At 29.0% G+C, this 21,526-nt stretch overlaps 1 protein-coding gene across 1 annotated transcript; it reads left to right on the forward strand.

Annotated features, from left to right (window-relative positions):
• The first annotated feature begins 1,840 nt into the window (after positions 1-1,840).
• On the forward strand, positions 1,841-17,100 carry LOC122268317 (uncharacterized). Its single transcript, XM_043052225.2, has 6 exons — positions 1,841-2,100; positions 5,180-5,309; positions 10,176-10,215; positions 13,769-13,839; positions 15,509-15,744; positions 16,473-17,100. The coding sequence occupies exons 1-6, from the start codon at positions 1,882-1,884 to the stop codon at positions 16,665-16,667; spliced, it is 891 nt and encodes a 296-aa protein (XP_042908159.1). The 5' UTR covers positions 1,841-1,881; the 3' UTR covers positions 16,668-17,100.
• Positions 17,101-21,526: the final 4,426 nt, after the last annotated feature.

The raw sequence follows: 21,526 nt of genomic DNA on the forward strand, positions 1-21,526 counted from the left end.
TCATATTATTTATTCTGTCATGCTGTAGTGTGCTATCTTGTTTATTTCTCTTAAGATGTTGTAACCTTTCTCAGGGAACCTCTTGCTCTCCTTCATAGTCATTTTCGTATTTACTCGTAATAAATGATTTTTTCAACCGTTTTAACGATGTTTTGTCCTTTGAAGTCCCTCAATGGGTTATGAATGCTTTTGTGAATATTGAAGCAGCAGAGGTTTAGATTCAGGAGAAATTGGTTGAACTTTCAACTAATGAAAATTTGAAACAGTGATCGTCTCACAGATGTTTGGCTTTAGAGTGACATTAGTCACCTCTACCCTGAACTGTAGACTATTGCCTTCCCTTCCTCCTACCTTTGCTGAATAAAGATTCAGTGTTTTGACAGATCTAGTCACAAAAAAAGAAAACACGAGGACTTGCATCCTCACCTCACTAAAAATATTGAACCGAACGTTAAGAAACATGCTCTGAACAATCTGGCACAATCATCCCACTGACATAGATCAAGGTGCGTAGCGTTTTTAAAAAATGCTTAAAGGTGCTTATTTTTGATATTTAAAACCCTTAAAGGTGCTTTTTTCATTGGGTGTTTTTAAAAGTGCTTAATTTTCCCTTTTTTCAAAATAAGATTTTTCCTTTACCATGTTGATTTTTGCCACGAGTTATGCAGAAAGACACTTCACATAGTTCTATTCAAAATTTTCACAATTAATTCAACCCTAATCTATTTCGCGTACCGTCGGTCTGTAGCGTATGAAAACGCCATTTTTTACAATATTCAAAATTTTATAAATTTAGACAATTGTCAAGAGCTGGGCCAAAAGGCTTTTTTTTTGTTTTTTTGACAAGACGGATAAAACTGTCAATTGTCGAAAACTTGCCCACCCTGCCTAATTATGATATTTCTTTTAAAGTGCTGAAAAATATTTTTTGAGTGTTTGAAAAGTGCTTATTTTTAGTTGAAAAATTTGGCTACGCACCCTGTAGTTACTTGATTGTTTCGTTGATACTACTTTTCAGAGTAGACAAAAATATTTGGGGTGTCTTTTTAATTATCTAATAAAGAATAAATTACTTTTTTTAACCATAGGTTTCTTTGTTGTATTGTTCATTACCATATTTATTTTGATTGTAACAAATAGACTGCCATTGCTTGCTGGTCGAGAAGTATCGAGTTAACGTGCACATAAATTTAAAAAAAGAAAAAGAAAATCAATCAAATTTAATGAGTAAAAAAATTGCTTAAAATGTTGCGTCTTATAATTAACTCCCCCCCTCTCCTACCCCATACTCTAAATAACTTGACTTTCACTAAGGGGGCATTTAAATTTTTTCTGCTTCTTAGGGGGCCTCCAACGTTAAAAAGGTTGGGAATCTATGGTTTAGAGAGTGCATTAATTTCTCACGTTAACAAATTTATAATGTGAGAAGGATGAGTTTCTCACGTTGTTGCGCTGCAGTAATAAACACTGTATATATGTGTGTGTTGTAAAGGAAATTTTTTACTCATCTGCCTTTCTAAAAAGGCAGTTGTTTTCAGTAAAAGTGAGAGAGAAAGAGGTACATTGTATTTAATTTGAAATTGCTTTTTTAAACAATTTGCAAATATTAAACAATTTTTACAGGTTTTCTTAAAAGCTTTAACAATTTCAAAATGAAATTCAATGCCTTTTGATGCATCAGTTTTATTTTTATTTATTCATCTTTTGTGCGAATAGCAAATTGCCAAATATTATGTTCTATCAACTAAAGTTTTTGTTCATAAAATATTCAATTCTGTATTTTTCTGCTGGATTGCTATATCTATATTGTTGTTGTATGTATATTGAATATATTGTTACTTATTATACTTTCCTTGCAGATTAAGTACAATAAAAGAGAAAATGCATCAGGAACAGTCTCCACCAATCATTCAAAATGTCATAAAAACAATGCCACCACCCCCTTGTCCAAAGTGTCCAAAACTGAATGAGGAAATTATGTCTTTAAGGATAGCTTTAAGAGATAATGAAAAATTAAGAGATACTTTAAGTAGTGATTTAGAAAGTCGAAAAGTTATTAATGAAGATTTAAAACGAGAGCTTCGTAAATTAAATGACAAGGTTTGTGTTTAAATGATCATAAATCTATTTTATTAAAATATGCATGTTTTTATAGTAATTTTATCTGTGATTTTCTGGAATAACATGTTAATTGCAGTTTTTTATTAAGTGAAAGAAATTGTATTCACTTGTATGCATTGTGATGTTTTTAATAGCTCCTGTATTAATCTAGTAAAAGTAAACTCAATGTTTATGTTCAAGTTCAATGCAGGTATGAGACTTCTGCAAAGAAGCGAGAATCCGTTTTTTCTGCTAATTTTTAAAATTTCCGACCATGTTCCAAACACTTACTTTTTTGGGGAGTCCAATTAGAGAAACCCAAGCTGTGTGCTTAAAAATCGTGTGAGTATGCTCACACCATTTTAAAATCCAATATTGCGATTCATATTCAAACGATTTTAAAATCCAATATAGCGATTCTTGAAAGAAGTTTTTTCTTGAATTAGTTACGATAAAGATATATATCCTTCATTCCTATATTCTTCATTAATAAGTAATTCAGTAGTCGCGACATCCTATAATTGCTTAATCTTCTTTCATATAGTAGTGGTCAAAATTTTACAATTATATGTAAGAAAAATTTAAATTACACTGTCTAAATGCTTTTCTCACTTTAAATATTAAATTAAAATCTCCCAGCAGAGATAAAAGTTGCATTTATATATCTCATCGATATAGCAGTATAATATCGAAGTGTGCTCCTCCCCGTGACTGTGTTTACTTTTTTTTATTTTTGTCCACTTTCATGCCTGTCAATGGGTAAAAGTAAATTAGACTCCAGATGATTCATTGTAAAGAAATAAGTCTAAAATGATTGTAAATGTAATCATTTCCTTCACTCAAAGTCATTGTGTTGGATTTAGTCTTTGCTTGTCCAACATAATCATTAAAAATTTATTTGTATTATAATGTTAATTACTAGTTCATTCTATTAACTTTAAATTTCAAATAGTAACATAAATTAAATTTCATATAATTTCAAATGAAACAAATTAAATTTCATATGGTTACGTTTGTATTTTTAAAAAAAAATTATTTATTATTGTTTTAAAGAATTTTGAAATCAATGTATAATATTTTTTAAGAGTTGGTTTGAGTATTCAGACTTAACATTATTTGCTTAAGGTATCCGTACACGTTGAAAAAGTGATTTTTAGCCAAAAATGACAAATTTTTTTTATTTTATATTACGAATCTCCGTTTATTCTAGTTTTCAAAACAGTTTAAATTTTAACTGTGCGTCAATTAGAACAAAAGTTATGATTAAAAGAATATTAGTCGATGACTAAAAAATGAAACCGGAAATAGCATTCCGAAACCGGAAGTGGGACAAAAACAGTTATATTTATCTTTATTTTGGGATAATTATCTTTCTTTGACTTAAATAATTATTATTTTAATGTTGCTAGAAATGAACCTCTCAATTTATCATTTATATTAGTAGCTTTAATTGCATTATTTGGAAATTTGTCTCTAAGGAGGTGTTCGTTGAATTGCAAACATTACAATTTGGTGTGTATTTGGCTGTTATTCAGTTTAATAAAGGTTTTCTGGGACTGAAAAGCATACTCGACATAGTTGGAGTCAGCCGTGGCAATAAAACTTTAAAAGGTTTTACAGAACTTGATTTTGAGCCTGTGTATGAGTCTCAACGCCATTCATTAACTAATGCAAAAATTGTCAGAAAAAAAATAGGGTTGCAAAAAAACAAAAAATTTGTAAAATTGAGAAAAAGGAAGGTATCACATACAAATCGGGAGAATTTTAGAAGTATTGAAGCATTTTTAAAATAGAAATGATATAATTTATACTTTAAATGCCTTTTTCTCAGAATGTAATTTCCCGCAAAAATAGTAACTTTCAAAATTCATTATTAAAAAAGTTGTTGATATATTTCAATAAAAAGTTGTATGTGTATTATGTATAATGTTTTCTAGTGCTTGTGCTACAATTGATTAAAAATACTTAATAGTTTTTTATTATTGGTCTGAANAATTTTTCCGCCATTTTTTAAAAAGAATGTTTTTTCCCTCATAAGATTTTAGGATTTTTCTTTCTTTTTTGAAAGATGTTTACCTTACCATCATTTTGGAAATAATCATTTGTGTATAACTACGTTTTTTCAAGATTATTTCCAAATATTAATATTTTTAGTTTGGTTTAACAATAAAAAAAACAGCTTTTTGTAGCGATTCAGAAAACCGGCAAAATCAGTTATCCGGAATAGCGATGGTCCCGATCGTTCTGGATAATCGGTTCCCTATTGTATAATATTTTTTAAGCGTTGGTTTGAGTATTCAAACTTAACATTATTTGCTTTAAAAAAAAAAAATCAGTTTTCAATGTGTGTTTTTAGTAGCATATATGTTTAGTATGTGATTTGTTAATTTAGTGGTATTAATAAAAATTGATTATGTTATTTTAATAGTTCTTTTTATAATTTTAAAATCAAGTTTTACTATACTCTAACATTAAATTATAAAGAACTTCAGAAATTCATTAAAAAAATTTCTAGCGTTGCTTGGATGCATGCATATGTTCTTGAGAATGTAGTTACACCAATAATAAATGAAATTTCTTAACTGCATAGGAATCTGCATAAATAAAAAAATAAATAAAGTCTTATTGTTTTTTATTCTTGATTCTGAATGCCTTATTTTGAAGAAAAATACTAATTTCTTTGTCATTTTCTATTATCATTTCTTAATATTTCTAAAAATATAAATAAAAAAGGTTGTAAATCAATAAATTTAAAAAGAATATTTTTGAATAAATGTTTCTTCAAGATAAAGTTGAAGGCAAGAAAGGGATTCCAAAATAAGGATGAATTTCAAATGAAAGATAAAATTGTAGTAGAAAATTCTACGAGAACTATATGTCCATTTTTTTAATATTATCTCATTATAGCTGATATAACCTAAATTTTTTTTTTTTAAATTATAAAATGTTGAGAAAACTTTGCAACTAGAAATAACTAAAGTAAATGAGAGATTGGAATGAATGAAAAATTTTCATCACTTTTTAAATATTTTAGATTGTTTGCACAGCTGTTAAATCTTCAATATTTTAATTTTTACAGAATAATGAGCTTGAAGAAAGTCTAAGTGATCCAAGAATAGTAAGTGCTGGTGTATACAGTCCAAAACTGAAGACATTATGTGAAAAGTTTAGAGAATCTCTGTATAAAGATATAGATAGTGCTGATACCGGTAAGAGTTTGTTTCTTTTAAAAAATTGATGTATATATATGAACCATAAAAAACTTAAATTAATATTTTTATGTGATTCCTTTTCTGTAAATCCTATTATTAAATTATTATTCTAATTGAAACACTTTCTCACAATTTTCAATTCACATCCTGTCCTTAAATCTATTTTTGGCTCAAGCATGCATTAATTAAAAGCAAGAGATTTTCCCCTTTGGTTTTTGTGGGAATCGTGCGACATATTTAATAAACCAATTATAATTACTAAGATTTCTCTTATTCCCTAAAACGAAGCATTTTATGGATTTACTTTGCAAAGCATTTTACGGATTTGGATTTATATAGAGAAGCACAACTTTTTGTGACCACTTTTATAGCTGTTCTCTGTCTAATAATTAATACATTTTGTACCCTCCTTTCCTGCCTAAGACCTGTTTTAATCCTTCCACTTGGCAACAACGTTATATATATANGCTGAAAAATAAATGGTGCGTTGTTGGGGAAGAGATCCCGGATGGAAGGTATCAATTTTGGTTTCAGGATAGTTTCGATGTATTTTTTTGGCATTCAGGATGCCAAGAATCACTTGAATTCGGCCCACAATCATAACATTTGTTGGGTTTTTTGTAGTTGCTTCAATGCAATCAGGATGAAGTGCTTCACCTACTCTACGTCTCACGTATTTTCTATCATCACTACCAAAGAGCGATATTTTACTCTCATCGCTTCAGATTACTTGCTTCCATTGATTTTCTGACCATTTAATGTGTTCTTTTGCCCACTTAACTCGTTTTTCGTTAACTCGTTCTAATGGCATCTGATGAAGTTTTTCTATCTTGAAGGCAAAGCCGCTTAATTTTTCTATCGGCGGTAGCACTTATGCATTTTTTTCGACCTGATTTGGCTTCATTTTCCACTGATTTCGTTTTTTCATAACGTAAACAGAACTTTCGTACACCAGAACAAGTCACTGAACTACTAACTTGTCTTGCAATTTCAGAGAGGCCATTTTCTCTCAATATGACAATTCGTCTTTTTGTAGGTGTCCAATTAGTTCTTCTTGTTGATGACATTGTTTAAAATTAGTTTAATTAAAAGAAAGGACTTTAAAATTAAAAAAAAGCAATACTCTAATTGTACTAGTATGCATCATTCCGCAAAATATTTCCACAACAATAACTCTTTTGCCATCCAAATAACCTAAACTATAGTTACAGACATTTGATTGGTCCTAAGAACAGTGTTTGTGATTGGCTAGTACGCTTTTATTACAAAACACGTCTTTATTCAAAACGATTTATGTTTGTTTGTTCTACTAAAATAGGCATAACTTTTTTTGTAATACAGATATTTTAATTCTGTTTTTGTTATTAAATTACCTTCAATTTGATATATAAACATTTGTATTTAAGTGAAAATTAATATATTCTACAAGCACACAAAGTTGGAAAATATGAAACTTTCAAAAAGTGTCCACACTTTTGGCCACCACTGTATATGTGTAACATAAAAAACTTAAATTAATATTTTTATGTTATTCCTTTTCTGTAATTCCTTTTAATAATTTATTATTCGAATCGAAACACTTTCTCACACTTTTCAATTCACATCCTGTCCTTAAATCTATTTTTGGCTCAAGCATGCATTAATTAAAAGCAAGACATTTTCCCCTTTGGTTTTTGTGGGAATCGTGCAACATATTTAATAGACCAATTATTAATTACTAAGATTTCTCTTATTCCCTAGAACGAAGAATTTTACTCAATTACTTTTCAAGATTTTCCCAAACTTATGTAGAGGAGCAAAACTTTTTGTGACCATCCCTAAGACCTGTTTTAATCCTTCCACAACGTTATGTATATATGTCTATATAATAGTGGCAGTCACGTGAGCAGAAAAAACAGGCACAGGGTTTTAAAAAGAGCAAATTAATTTTATTTAATCAATATGTGATGATTGAAAAAAGATAGTGTGACACAAACTTGTCGTGCTGCTCCATAAAAGTTAGGAAAAATCTCGCAAAGAAAATTTGTAAAATGTCTTGTTTTAGGGAATAAGGGAAATCTTAGCAATTGTAATTGGTTTAATAAATAGAATGTGCGATTCCCACAAAGAGCCAAAGTCCCAGAAATAGATTAGAGGACAGGATGTGAATTTAAAAGTGTGAGAAAGCTTTTCGTTTTGAATAATAAATTAAAAAAAGGATTTACAGGAAAGGAATAACATAAAAAGATAAATTGAAGATTTTTATGTTTATTTATATGTAGTATGTGGTTTTGTATGCAAAAAAAAGTAAGTTCTCCAGAAAAATAAAATAAAAACAGCGTAAAAAGCCCAATTTCATTCAGTTCATCTGTGCTGAGATACAAAACGAATTCAAATGTAACAAGAAGTTAACAAAAAAAAAAAAATTCCCGAATTAATTTCTTGATGCAACTCTGATCCTGTATTTTCTCTTAATTCTGTGTCAATTTGTATATAGATTATGCATTTTTTTTTCACATGTTAAAACATTATTCGATGTTTTTCTCTGGGTCACTCAAAATTTAAAAAATTTATTGGAATTGATAAAAATAATTTTATCTAAAAAAATGAGTGGAGGGGGGTCCTTTTATATGTGCACATGTAATTTCCCATTATCTTGCCTAATTTTTTAATTATAAAGTTTAATTATCATTTGCAAAATATTTTTTAACTAGTAATGTGTTCAAAAGTCGAATGTTTAATTAAATATTGCTCTGTGTTATGATGAGATCCATGATAGTTCTTATCAAAATATACCCAGCACAGTTTTTGTTCAAAATTTCGTTCTTGAATTATTATTTTTTTAAAATTTTCTTTGGCAACTGTGTATGTCCTCATTTATTGTTGTATAGTTAAGTATTTTCTGAGACTCCACTGTTACCCTGTAAAAATATAATTTAAATGTAATTTTGTACATTGAAGCTTTCAAGATCATTTTTTGAGTTGATCAGTCCCTGGAAACATGAGAACACTGTGCAATTCTAGATATTTGCAAATAATTTAGAAAGGGATACATCAGTTCACTTTGCATCCTTCTTTTATAATTTGTGAATATTGCAGTGATACTTTATCAACTTTCTGCAAAGCAGTATTTAAGAACAACATTAAAAATGCTTTGTATTAGATTAAATTGGGTTTAATTAATTAGTTAATAAATCAACCTGATTGACACTTGTGCTTTTTTTCTCTATAAATTGCTGCATTTCTTAATTACTTTGGGTTTTTATACCATATTTTTCATTCCTTTTTATAAAATTGTTTATACAATGTGTAAAATAAAAGTCGTTATTTATTGTTGCACACTGCAATGTTAAGGAAGCAGCCTTTTTACGTTCCATTCATCAGTTTTATTTCATAAAACTAAAAGCATGCTAAATCTACTAAAAAGTAAAGAAAAAGATACAAGTTTAAAGTTCTTTTAATGCAAAGAGTACTTTATTACTATAACATAAGGTAGAAATTGAAAAATTTAATGAAGACCGCCACTGTCCATGATGGCCACAGATATCTGATTTGCCATTGTTCCGGAAATCTGTGGAATTATGTTTTTTTTTTTTTGCTTGATTTTCCTCATAAGATTTAATTAAGAATTCTGACAATGCAAAAATAATATATATAAAACTTGGAATAATAATATATATAGAATATAATATATAGAATGAATATATGAAAAATAATATATATAGATTATAAGTTGAACTGGGATACTATTCAGGAATTGTGCTCAAGAAGTATCTTATCCATTCTAATCAATTTGTTATTTCAGAATTCTTAAGACTTTTAAACGATATTATTAAGAAAAATACTTCATAAGGGATTCATTTCGTTGATTATTTCTTACTGTCACTGATGTTTTCCTGAAAGAAATCACTGGAGTTTAACTAAGTGAAGTAATTTGAACATTGTCAAAAGATAATACAACTAGGAAGCAAAATGTTGTACCTTTGTGTTCTGCAGTGTGTAAAAAAATTTTATAAAGGAAAATTGGGGGTCATTTATTTTTGTTGTTGCTATTTTTAGAAAATGAAATAAAATCTTGTGTGTTAAAGATAAGTTATTTAAAAATGGATCTCTGTACAGCTTATTTAAAATTGTTCGTATTTGATTAATGATACAGGGATTGCGAAATTTTGAAAATGGGGAATGACTATGGGATAATTCACAAATTAATTTTTAACGAAATATGTTTAGTTGCATTTGGAAATGGTGAAACATAACAAACATTATGTTCTGTTTAAAAAATATTAATCAAATTACAATTTATTAACAGAATATTGCAGATTCTTTATTTAAAATGATTCCAATTGAGAAATAAAAAAGTAATGATATGTTGAAACAACTGACAGAAGCATAAAGTACTTTTTAAATTTATTTTAGATTTCATATAACAACTCTTTTGAACTGTAATTAAGAAGTTTCTATGGTTGAAATTGTGTGCTAAGTTCAGTTTTTTCTTCTTCTTCTTTTTCCAAAAACCTTATGTGGCGTATCTGTTTTATTTTGATCCAAATCAAATTTTAGTGCTCCTGTGCCACTGTTAAATTTGAACCCTGTCTAATAGTCTAGATTTATGTTAGTGGTAAGTTTTTTCTCCTTTAAATCACCTTGGATTCTAAAATTATTCAATATTGTTAATCTAAGTGTTTAAAAAATTTCTTTATGTATTTTTTAATGAATAGTGAGTTAAGGAGCTGCCTGTACCCTCTTTTATGTCATAGTGCACATATTTTTGTCTTAAAGTATTAAGAAATGTAGATTTAAAAAAAAGATCCTTAATTTATATTCTATTTTTATACTAATTTGTAGCTCTGTCTGAATTTATGTTAAGCGTTCTTTTTCTTTTAGGTTCTCAAGAGATGCTAAGTAATGTCTCAACTGTTACAAAGTAAGTACATTTTGAAGCTGATTATTAAAAAAAAATTTTTTACACCTTCAACATTTTATCTAGAATATATAAAGCCATCTATGATCTATGCTTACTTTATTGGACTTCCCATTTAGATACAATTGCCATGATCTTATGTTTAGAAGCAATATGCTGTATACTTAATTTTTATCTACATAAGTTTTATTTTAAACTTTGACATTTTGTATGTAAAAAATAAGGGGGGGGGGATGTCTCGTAAGATGTAATAATTTCCACTGAGTTCTGTCTTTTTACTTGCTTGTTCTGATTAATAGCACCCATGAAAAATGATTTTATACTAAAAGCCAATCATGGACTGATATTGTGCTTTGCTTCAGCTACGAGGAAGGAATAATTAAATGTGCCATAATTTTCTCAAATTTCATCCTTAGTTACAAATAAGAGCAGCTCTTCCTTGCCAATACAAGGTAAAAAATGCCTTGTGTTTTGCGACATGCTTACTATATTTTAAATACTTAATATAGTTTATTCAGAGTTCTCCCTACGAATTAAAAAGGGCAGGATGCTTCCTTACAGAAAAGGACTCGTTCAATTTTTTGAAAGGGCACTCACTTACTACCGTTAAAATTTATCAAAATGTGTAATATGTTATAACTAAATTTAATTCTCAATTTTTAAATTCCATTTTATACCACTATATGTCTATATTTCACAAAGTAATTTTCAAAATATATTATCAAAATTTGAAGCTTTAGAAAAATAATAGAAGTTAAGCTAAAAAACAATTTCTGTGTATGAAATTTCTTCAGAAAAAAAAAAATCAAACTATCGAAAGTATTAATTGATAAACAGCTTGAAATATTTTTTTTATATTTTAAACTAAAAATTATGAGAAAATAAACATTTAAAGGTGCATTTTTAGATAAAAGCTATTTATTTAAAAAACTAATGGTTAAATTTAAAGCCACCGAAAAACTCAAACTCCCCGCCCCCCACACTCATAAAAGTGTTGAAGATCTCTGGGGACTAATATAATGCGAATTTTAATTATATAACAAGACAATGTAACAAAAATATTACTAATGAAATGAAAATTTAAAGTATTCTGAAAGTTAAATATATATCAATAACTAAATAAGTCAGAAGAGAACTTTTCCTTGAAACAGGTGGTTAAGAAAACCTTTTCCTCAAAAAATAAAAAGGTAGCATTTTTTGAGGGATGGCTTATAATTCTTCAAATATTGACTATGTCCTTTTGGTTTCTTTCTTATCATCAGATGCATTTTTTTGATCAATTTTCATATCTGCAAAAGACTGAAGTTAAAGTTTATAACTTCAAAATTAAGCTATTAGTCGCAGTTATAAAAACTGATACGAGGCGCATCCAGAAAGTAAGTTTTACTAATTTATAAAAAAAAAAAACCTCACACTTTCAGAATCATATTTATTGGCAATGAGTACACCAATGTTTAAGCTATTTTTCAACATAGCCACCACCAGAATTGAGACACTTGTATCGTGGGATCTACTTTTGTATCCCTCTGTCATAGAACTCTGCCGTCTGTGACTGGAACCAGCATGTGACAGACGCCTACCGTTACTGTGACCGTTCCTGCAAAACACTGCGGAAATTGTGACTTGCCATTCAAAACAAGAGTCGTGGAATGTTAACTGCAGGTTTTGTTTACTGCGCTCCTCTATGATAATGCCTGTCCGCATACGACATGACGCACAGCAGCTGTTTTTATGGAATTTGGCTGGGAGTTGTTTGATCATCCACCCTACAGCCTGATATTGCTCCTAGTGATTTTCACGTCTTCTTGCACCTCAAGAAATTCCTGTCCTGCGGTGAGTGTTTTGGCAACGACGAAGAACTGAAGACGTGTGTTACACGTTGGTTCCATTCACAGATGGCAGAGTTCTGCGACAGAGGGATACAAAAGTTGATTCCACGATATGACAAGTGTCTCAATTCTGGTGGTGGCTATGTTGAAAAATAGCTGAAACGTTGTTGTACTTGTTGCCAATAAATATATTCCTGAAAGTGCGAGTTTTTTTAAAAATATAAATTAGGGAAACTTAACTTTCTTTATGCACCTCGTAATATTTTAAATGATTTATAAATATTTGTAAAATGTGGTCATAAGCATCTTATTTTATTTTTGAAAGTATTATAGTCATTACTCAGTGATTCCGCTTTAAGAACTATAGCTATTAAACACACTGAAAATCATTGGTGGATCAAAAAAGTTACAACATGCAGAATTCTCAGTTTCAAACATAAAAATGGTGTACCAGAAGATTTATATAGGCAATGCATCTTATGGGCTTGTAACTTCCTAAGTCTAGCAAAATCACTCATCCTACTTTCATACAATCAAAATTTATTTCTGTTAATTACAGAACAATTAACTGAAAAAAATAAAATTCAGAAAAGTGCCTCATTCCTATTTTATGTTTTTTATTGTAACTAGCATAACAAGGTTAAGAAAACATCGAAACTTTTGATATTAACTTGCTCTATAATTGCTTTTATTGAATAATTTTTAAAAACTATCAGAACGTGAAATTAGTGGTGGTTTGTTTTATTTAAAAAAATTTTTTTATACACTATGACCTAACTTAAAATTTGCTCACATTAGTTAATATTAAAAACGATCGGCCATAAATTAAATATTTAAGTCAATAAATTTTAGCAGAATTAGTAAAGAATTAAAGAAAGATTTAAAATATTTTTTAAAATTTAAAATAAAGCTGTTTACAAATTTCCTCAAAGTGTATGTACATACATTCATCTTACCTTATTTAAAATAATCAATTATGCAGGTCTGTCTCGCTTTTGGTTTCATTTTTCGAACAATGTTTTTTAGATTTTGTAACTTCTCAAAATGTTGCTCAGCTCCTTCATGATTTGTAAAAAAATTTCGTATGCCATTTATTGCATTGAAGGCTTCTACTTGGGTTACAGCTACAGTCTCAGGATCACTGTCCATATCTTGTGAAACAATTTCAGAAATTGTAGCTTGTTCATTGGCTGGAACATTTTCATAGAACTGAAGAGGGGTAATTGCCTTGTAAGGAAGTTAAATAGGCTTTTGTTAGAAAAGAGCTCCCCTCGCCTCAGATAAAAATGACCTTATAAGCGATAACGATTTTTAAAACTCGACTATATATCTGATAATCTGTGACAAAGAATTCCTATTCAGTGAGCCGGGACTTTGGAAAAGTGACCTTATATGCGGGATGACCTTATATCGAGGTCTGACTGTACCTATGAAGTTATAAAAGTTAAATACCTATTAGAACTAACAAAATATATTTCTGACCACTTTTACTTAAATTTGAATAATATTGTGTTACAAAAAGTATTTTTTTTCACGTTAAAAACTAAACTAGAAAAACACGGTACTTCGATAAATAGATTGTATTGTTCTCAAAGTTATAAAAATATTTTCATTCAAATAACTAATTTTTTTTAGAAATAATTATACTAGACATGTAAAAAATTAAAAACAAAACATTTTAGGCTTTTTGTTTTTAATTTTCCTGTAATCACTTATTTCTATTCCAGCAATTGTTCATTTACTGTACCTTCAACTAGTGGATTTGTTACCAACAACAGAAACCAGTCACAGTTAAGAGGTAAATAAGTTTCCTGTTCGTTTTAAAATTTGATGTAAATATATTTTCTTTTGTAAACACTGGTTTTTCTGGTAGGAAATTTTAATTACGAAATTTAAGTATGAAATTTGTTACAGACTCGGTTAAAAAAACTCATACCTAATTTGTTTTTTTAAATTAATATAACAAAAACTTTAATAATGTTATTTTTCTGCTAGCTAGTTAATATTTAATATGATTATAATGCAGATGAAAAATACACAAAAAATAAATTTAACGTAAAGGGGTTCATACTTTGGACCACTCTCCTGACAAAAAACTATGGAGGCCATATTTCCCAAATTGCTTCTACCTCTATATTTTAAGGGCCAAAAATAAATCCCAATCCGTTGAAAAAATGGTATGTTTATTCAGTGAAAGTACATTTTTGTATCTGATTTGGTAACTTAAAATAATGTCCGCACTAATTAATTGGCATATTTGTGGTCAACCCTCTAACAATTTAGGTAAAGTTCTAGAACGTGAAGCTCCGATCATAGGATGAAAAGTTATTCCGGGTGATCTGTTATTGTTTATATGTTTGCTTATTTTTTTGTGCCCTCTGCAATTCTATTTTAAGGACTGATTATATAAAAATTCGATTTTTCTCAGTTTCTATGTGTATTTGTAAACAATTATAAAAAAAACTTTAATTTTTAAACTTCTCATTCCTATATTTCTCAATATCTACTAACATTTACTTCTTCGTAGCGTACTTTATTTATTATTTAACACTGTATTTAATTCTTCGATATGAAATTCCCTTAAAATTTAAAAGAATAACATTTTTACTATGTGCAATAATGTGTCATTTTTTAATATTCTTATACATTTAGTGCGGTTATCCGGTTTTTCAAGTTCAATTGTAGGTTTTTAAAAGCTAGGTGATAATCTAATAAAATTGTTTTGAGCACATTCTTTTGAAACATGCCAAAAATTGGTACGCTGCATTTAAAATCAATCAGTAATGTAAAAGGGATATTTCTTATGAAATGAAATTGATTGGTTAAAAATTACAAAGAATAATAAGTATTTTATCACATTTTACCTAAACATGCATACTTAAAACATATCCGAATAAAAATTTAAAGTTCCTGACAAGTTGAAAGTTGTTAAATGCTTTAAAACAAAACCAAAATCTTTCAATAATTACAAAAAATAACCAGGTCTTTAAAAATTAATGTATAATAATTGTAATAAAAACAAATTATACCATGCGATGAATTACACTAAATAACTAATAACCACATTTATGAACTATATTAATACTTCTCGTTTCATCAAATTAGTTAAGTAATGATCAAAATAATTTTAAAGTTCATTAATTGGTTTATATGATAGCACTTACACCAAAAAGTGATAAGTATAGAAATCTTTCATTGAATTATTTATATTAATTTTTATTAACTTAAAAATAGTTTTTTTAAAAAAATTTATTGAGGGGTCACATGTCCCACCTTGACACTATGCGTACGATCTCTACTAAAGAAAGATTATTTTATGATTGAAATATAATTGTAGTAAAGATTAATAAATTAATATAAAATGAATGAATTAAATTTTAATGATTACTGTGTTTACTTTTTTTATGTGCATAATTATACAATCTTTCTACATGTATGTAATTGTCACCCATGTATTTTATTGTTAGCATTTTGTATGGCTGAGGATGAAGCAGAAATGTTGAGCCAAAGCAGTATATCTGAAATGCAAAGTGATACTCCTAATCAGAGACTCAAGGAAATTAATAGGCGCAACACTTTGTGCCTGCCTCACCTGAAGAGTCAATACCCTCTTGAATTGAACACAACACCTTCGCAGCATAAATATTTTCGACCACCGGCCACGCCATCATGTTCAAAAGAAAGTAATCATTTGGCCAAAAAGGTAAAGTATGGCAATCTAAAGTATAAATATATCTAAGTACCTCCTGCTTCAGAATTTGTACACACCTTAAAAGTGCTTAATTTTGATAGGGTACTCTTAACAGTATGTAGCATTTTTAAAAAGTGCTTATTTTCGTTTTTTTAAGAGACCTTAAAAGTGCTAAATATTCCTTTTTTAAAATATTTTTTACTTCGCCATGTTGTTTTTCGCCACGGATTATGCAAAAGCATGCTTTTTGCTTTGTTCTATTCAACGTTTTCACAATTCAATAACAATCTATTTCGGTGTCCTGGCGGTCCATAGCGCATGAAAGCTCTAATCATGTTACATCTTTGTTGAAATACTTGGGAGTCCACATATGTGTCTTCTGAGTTGGGTTCTGTGAAATACTTGCACTCTCATGTGCAACTCTGCAAGATATTCTCAATTTCAGGCTTCATTTTTCACAGTCTGATATCGAACCAAAAACACCTCTTCAATTTTTTATAATGGCAAGAAAAGAAATCTTTATCAGAAACGGGATATTTTATCATGATCATGTAAAGTGTTTGAGAATAATTTTGCATTTTCTTAATATATATAGCGCTTAAAAATATTTTTTAATGCTTAAAAGGTGCTTATTTTTTGGTTGAAAGATTTGGCGACGTATCCTGAAGTGTCAAAACCTAACTTTGTATAAAATGTCGGTATTTATCACTCCTAAATTAGCAACCATTTCTATCTTGCAGCGCAAAATTTCCAATGCTTCATCAGTTCGCTCTTCATTTGCATCTCTCATGTCAAAGCCGTCAACTTCAGGAATAAAGTTTCATCATTCTTCTACACCAAAAGTGAAGAATTTCATCACTAAAATGCACAAGACCAATACGAGTGCTGCCAGGTTGCATATCCGCCGCACATCTAAAGATTCCACGCAGAAGTGAAAATTTATATTCCTGTTATCATTGTCGTTGTATACATATTGATGTGTAAAAATTTATGCCATTGTTGTTCTTTTTTTTTGTCATTGTTCCTAAAAGCTATTGTGATTGACACTTCAGGCCCTCTACTGTCTATCATCTTTTATTTTGCAGTTCGAATTTGATTTTGTTATCTTAAAATTATTTTAAATTTGGAATATTTGAATGAATCTTTTTGTCCATTGAGAAAAACTGTGCAAGCACATCTGTTGAAAGTTACGTATTTAGGTAAACAAAGCTAAAGTTACTTGCTATGTAACATTTCTTAAAGATAGGACACTTGATTCAAAATGAAGGCAGCTGCGGAGGGCCTAGAGTAAGATTTATTGTACTTGTGTTCTTTTTTTTTTAAAATCATTCTCTTGATATTAATAAAGATTAAAAAGTATATGTAAAATTTTTTGTGTGGTTCGTTTTAATTTTCCGGTTCTTGAGTGCTGGATTGGTAAACAAGACTGGTATCAAAACACTTATTCTGCTATAGCATATTCTTTGCAGATGAATTTTCTTATAGTTTGATTAGGGTGGGGAAATTATAATTTTGTTGAAGACAATTAACGGGTCTTAAAAAAATTAATATGAGTATCAACAATCACAGCTGCCAATATGGATAGGAAAAAATCCAGTTAATTTTACGAAATAATATAAATTTCACGATAGCTGTTAATATTTTTTCTCATCTAGGGAATTTTATTGTTATCAAAAATTTTATTACTCTAATAGAAATATAAATTATCTGCAATAATTTCTAACTTTCAACTTTAAATAGTAATGAACAAGTAAATCTTTATTGATAAAAGATTATGTAATTTAAAAAGGAAGTTCTGAATAAAAATAAACTGAAATTTTTAAACCGATTACTATTAGAGAGGCTCGCTTCATTATGTACTAAAAATACTTATTTAAATATTCATGCAAGCAATTAATTGTGTAGTAATTCTATTCCAATAGGAATTTTTTTGTTTTGAAAACTTCAATATTATAGGGAATTTTCTAAAATATACAAAAACCGGGAGAATTATTAGTCCAGGAGAAAATGGCAAAATTCAGTAGAGTTGGCAGCTCTGAATATTATTTGAAGTGTCTATAGGATGTCTTTCAATTATACTTCCTTTGTATAACCAAATATTTAGTGGGTGAAGTCTAAAAACAACATAATTTAGAAAAAAAATCTATAGGAATTGGCCACTTTATTAATAAACATTTAATGACACATGTTCCAAAAAAATATTCCTTTTGTTGTCTTCCAAGTCTAGTTAAGTATGCAGTAAAGGCTCAATATAACGAGTACAACAAACTAGCTATTACTACAAATTTTCTCACTATCAAGATGAACTAAAATTACTCTAGATATGTAATTTAAATCTTATGATAGTTCACAATAGTAAAAATTTAGCTCTATTAAGACTTTTACTGTACTTAAATTGCGACTATTCTTTATAGATACTAATCATTCAACCTGCATTATTCTTAATTTAAATATAACTGCATACAAAGTGAAGTCTGAAGTTCAAAACCAAATATTTTTGTTATAAATTTCTTGATCACAATAGTTCTTTGGAAACGATAAATGGACTTAGCAATAGAATCTGGTCTAGCAGACAGAACTAGGGCATATAAGAATAAAATCGGGTACTAAGATAGTTTGAATTTTTTTAAAATTCTGTGCCAACCTTGCGCAACTTCAAAAGTAACTAGCATCATCAAAATCGCAAAATTTGCAGTTCTGATAAGACTTATTAACCTACAAGATCAACTTTTAACTATCTTGAGTCATTTACTGTCAAGCCAATTTTTTCTATTGTTATCTGTACAAAATTGAATTAGAATCAAACTCCATAGCCCCATTTTTATCTCTTACAGTATTTCCCCCTATCAGTTTATCTTAACTTGTGGGAGGGAAATCAGTTTCCCAATATTTTTTGAAACTAGCAAACCAACTTTAGTGAAAATCAGTTTGAAAATTTTAACTATCATGAGTTGACCTCTAGCAACAGCTATAGTGAATGATACTGATTACATTTATTTTGATGGCTTGAAGTCCTAAAAACTTTTTTTGCTTGATCTAATAGCATAAAAGGTAAATAATAATTGAATTATTAATTGTATTGATATATGTTTCATGCAGGAAGTGTCCTTCAGTACTGATTTATTATTAACTTTTTTTTTTAATTTGTACAAAGAGTAGGTTTTCAGCTAGTGTTTAAATATGTTCTTTATATGGCTAAATATTGAAACACTTGTCAATATGAGCTAAAAGAAAATGGCGAACAGCAAAATAAAACACATTTTTATTGAAAGTTAATTATTTTTGTCCATAATATTTTTTCAATCTACTTGGGTTTAACATTTGTTTCAATTACTTTTTACAAAGAAAAGTCTGAAAACACTGTTCACAAAATTATAAATTTATCACATTGGTAGATAGACAAAAATATATCTTTTTAATTTGCATCGCTCTCTTTATAAGTTAAAATACATAAATACTTGGAGAGAAATGCAGGTAAAAAAATACAATCACCTAGTTCAATAACTTTTTTTCTTCCAGAGATAAACCTTAGTTAATTAAAAGGGAAGTACTAAATGCTTTGTAAGTAAAGAACATTTAGAAAATAGTATAAAAATGAGGTTGTGTATCAAACAATTATTGCTAGAAAAACTTTCCTTGATACAAAAGGATTCCAATTTCCTTGAATGCTGGCTATTAACCAAACCATACAAAGATTTCTTTGTAAGTCTGATTGAATGTACAGTTTGATGACGGAAGTTACAATGCTAAGCCAAACCGTATGTACATGTATAAAATAGGATTACTGTATAAAAAGTAACAGATAATATAAAAATACATTTGTATTCCTTCTTATTCGTGATGTTAAAAGTAAATAAATAATAAAATATTAATACTGATACGTTGATTTTAGGGGGAAAAAAAGCTAATTCTAGAAGACTTTAAATGCAAAATAGTAAATTGAATAACTGGATTCGTCCATTTTGTAATAAGGCAGGCCGATTGGAAAAAAATATCTAGCATTTTTCCTGACAACTGGCACATTTAGGGTTTAATAGTTCACACATCTGAATAATGCATAATTAATTAAAATATTCATTGCTGAATTAGACTAATTTATTTCAGACAATTTGCAATATTTCCAGAGTAGTGAAGACATATTGTAAATGGTCTTTCAAGTTTATTGCTATTAGTCTAAGCCAGTGGTCGGCAAACTTATTAGCCCAAGAGCCAAATATGAACTTTACAACAATGTAATAACAAAGTGGGAGCCAAATTTGCTTGCAATGCAAAACATCGGCAGAAAGCTTACAACATTTGGACAAATAGAAGTTATTGAAAAATCGATGAAAAATTTTGTACCGGAACCACAAACATACATAGCATGTGTAATAAAATCGTATAAAAATACCTGTAAGATGACCAGCTGGATTGAAAAATAAAACTTTTTAATAAGACAGGACAACGGCAGACACGGTGGATAAGACATAACTGTTCACACTGCAAGTCTGTGATGCCAATTTGTACCCCCACTATTTTAAAAAAAGTATGCGCGCATGCTTGTGGTACCTTTGTATCACACCGGAGTACACCGAAAACATACGAACAATTTCAGCCGGTAACTTGTGCATGGTTTGCGTTTACGTTTACAAAAACTAATAAAATTAAACTCTATGTTCGTTACGTATTATCACAACAATATGAAATTCTAATTACCTATCTATCTATTAACTTAAACAAAAAATTATGCATGTTCTCGATTTATAAAAGAATTTTAACTTATCAAAATAAGATGTAATTTTTTTTCTTACCAAGTTTTTTTTTAAATGAAAATATTATTGCGCCTTCCGTGGATATTTGTGCCAGAGCCGCAATTAAGGAGCCAAAGAGCCACATGCGGCTCTGGAGCCGCACTTTGCCGACCACTGGTCTAAGCAAATAAAGATTATCTGAACTAACGTCACTTCACTCCTCTGTCTACTGAAAATTCATCAATGATCAATCAGTTACAAATAGCAATCAATAGGAATAATGTCAACAGCTGGTTGCCATTCAAAACTATAGCAATAGAATTATACTTGTCAAGTGATATAGTTCAGCCTTTGGCTTGAACATTCCGTCTGATTGAGTCATTCTTTTTCAAACATTTCCTATTTTGCTGAAAGGAATATTAGCTGATAGTAATTAGCTTAAAAAGCAAGAGCGAGATTAGATAAATACTTAAGAAATTTTTCAATTAGTCTGAAGCATTGCAAGAGTTGGATTTTTCAATTAGCCTACAACATAGAAACAGTGATACCTCCTGGAATGACCACTTTTATGTAGCTACCTCCTCTATTTATGACCAGTTTTGGAAGGCACAATATTTTATCCATAGACTTGGTGTTGAAGGAAATCTTTAGGAGAGACCTCTGCACCAAATGCGAAAAGGGTCAAATAAGGAAACACGAAAAATATATTCAAAATATTTGTGTGAGGCTCTTATTTAGAGAACTCTCTTAGACAATCTCTTCGAGAGATCTACAACCTCATGTTGCAGTCAGACTACACTAAAGACTATGCTATTATCAATGATTTAATTTTAGAGTTGAAAGTTAAATTCGAAAATAATTTATTTTAGAAAAAACGAAGCATCTCAAATAAACATATTTTAAGCTAATTTTTATGATATAAAGTGAAATGCAAACTAAAAAAGAAAAAACATAATTGTTTAGTTATTTAAAATAGTTATATGATTCATAGTTGTTAAATTTGTTTTACACATAATTATATCAGTAAAGGTTATTCCTATTGATGCTAAATTTTTATATATTTA

Source organism: Parasteatoda tepidariorum, chromosome 4, assembly GCF_043381705.1.
Source record: "Parasteatoda tepidariorum isolate YZ-2023 chromosome 4, CAS_Ptep_4.0, whole genome shotgun sequence".
Classification (NCBI taxonomy): Eukaryota; Metazoa; Arthropoda; class Arachnida; order Araneae; family Theridiidae; genus Parasteatoda; species Parasteatoda tepidariorum.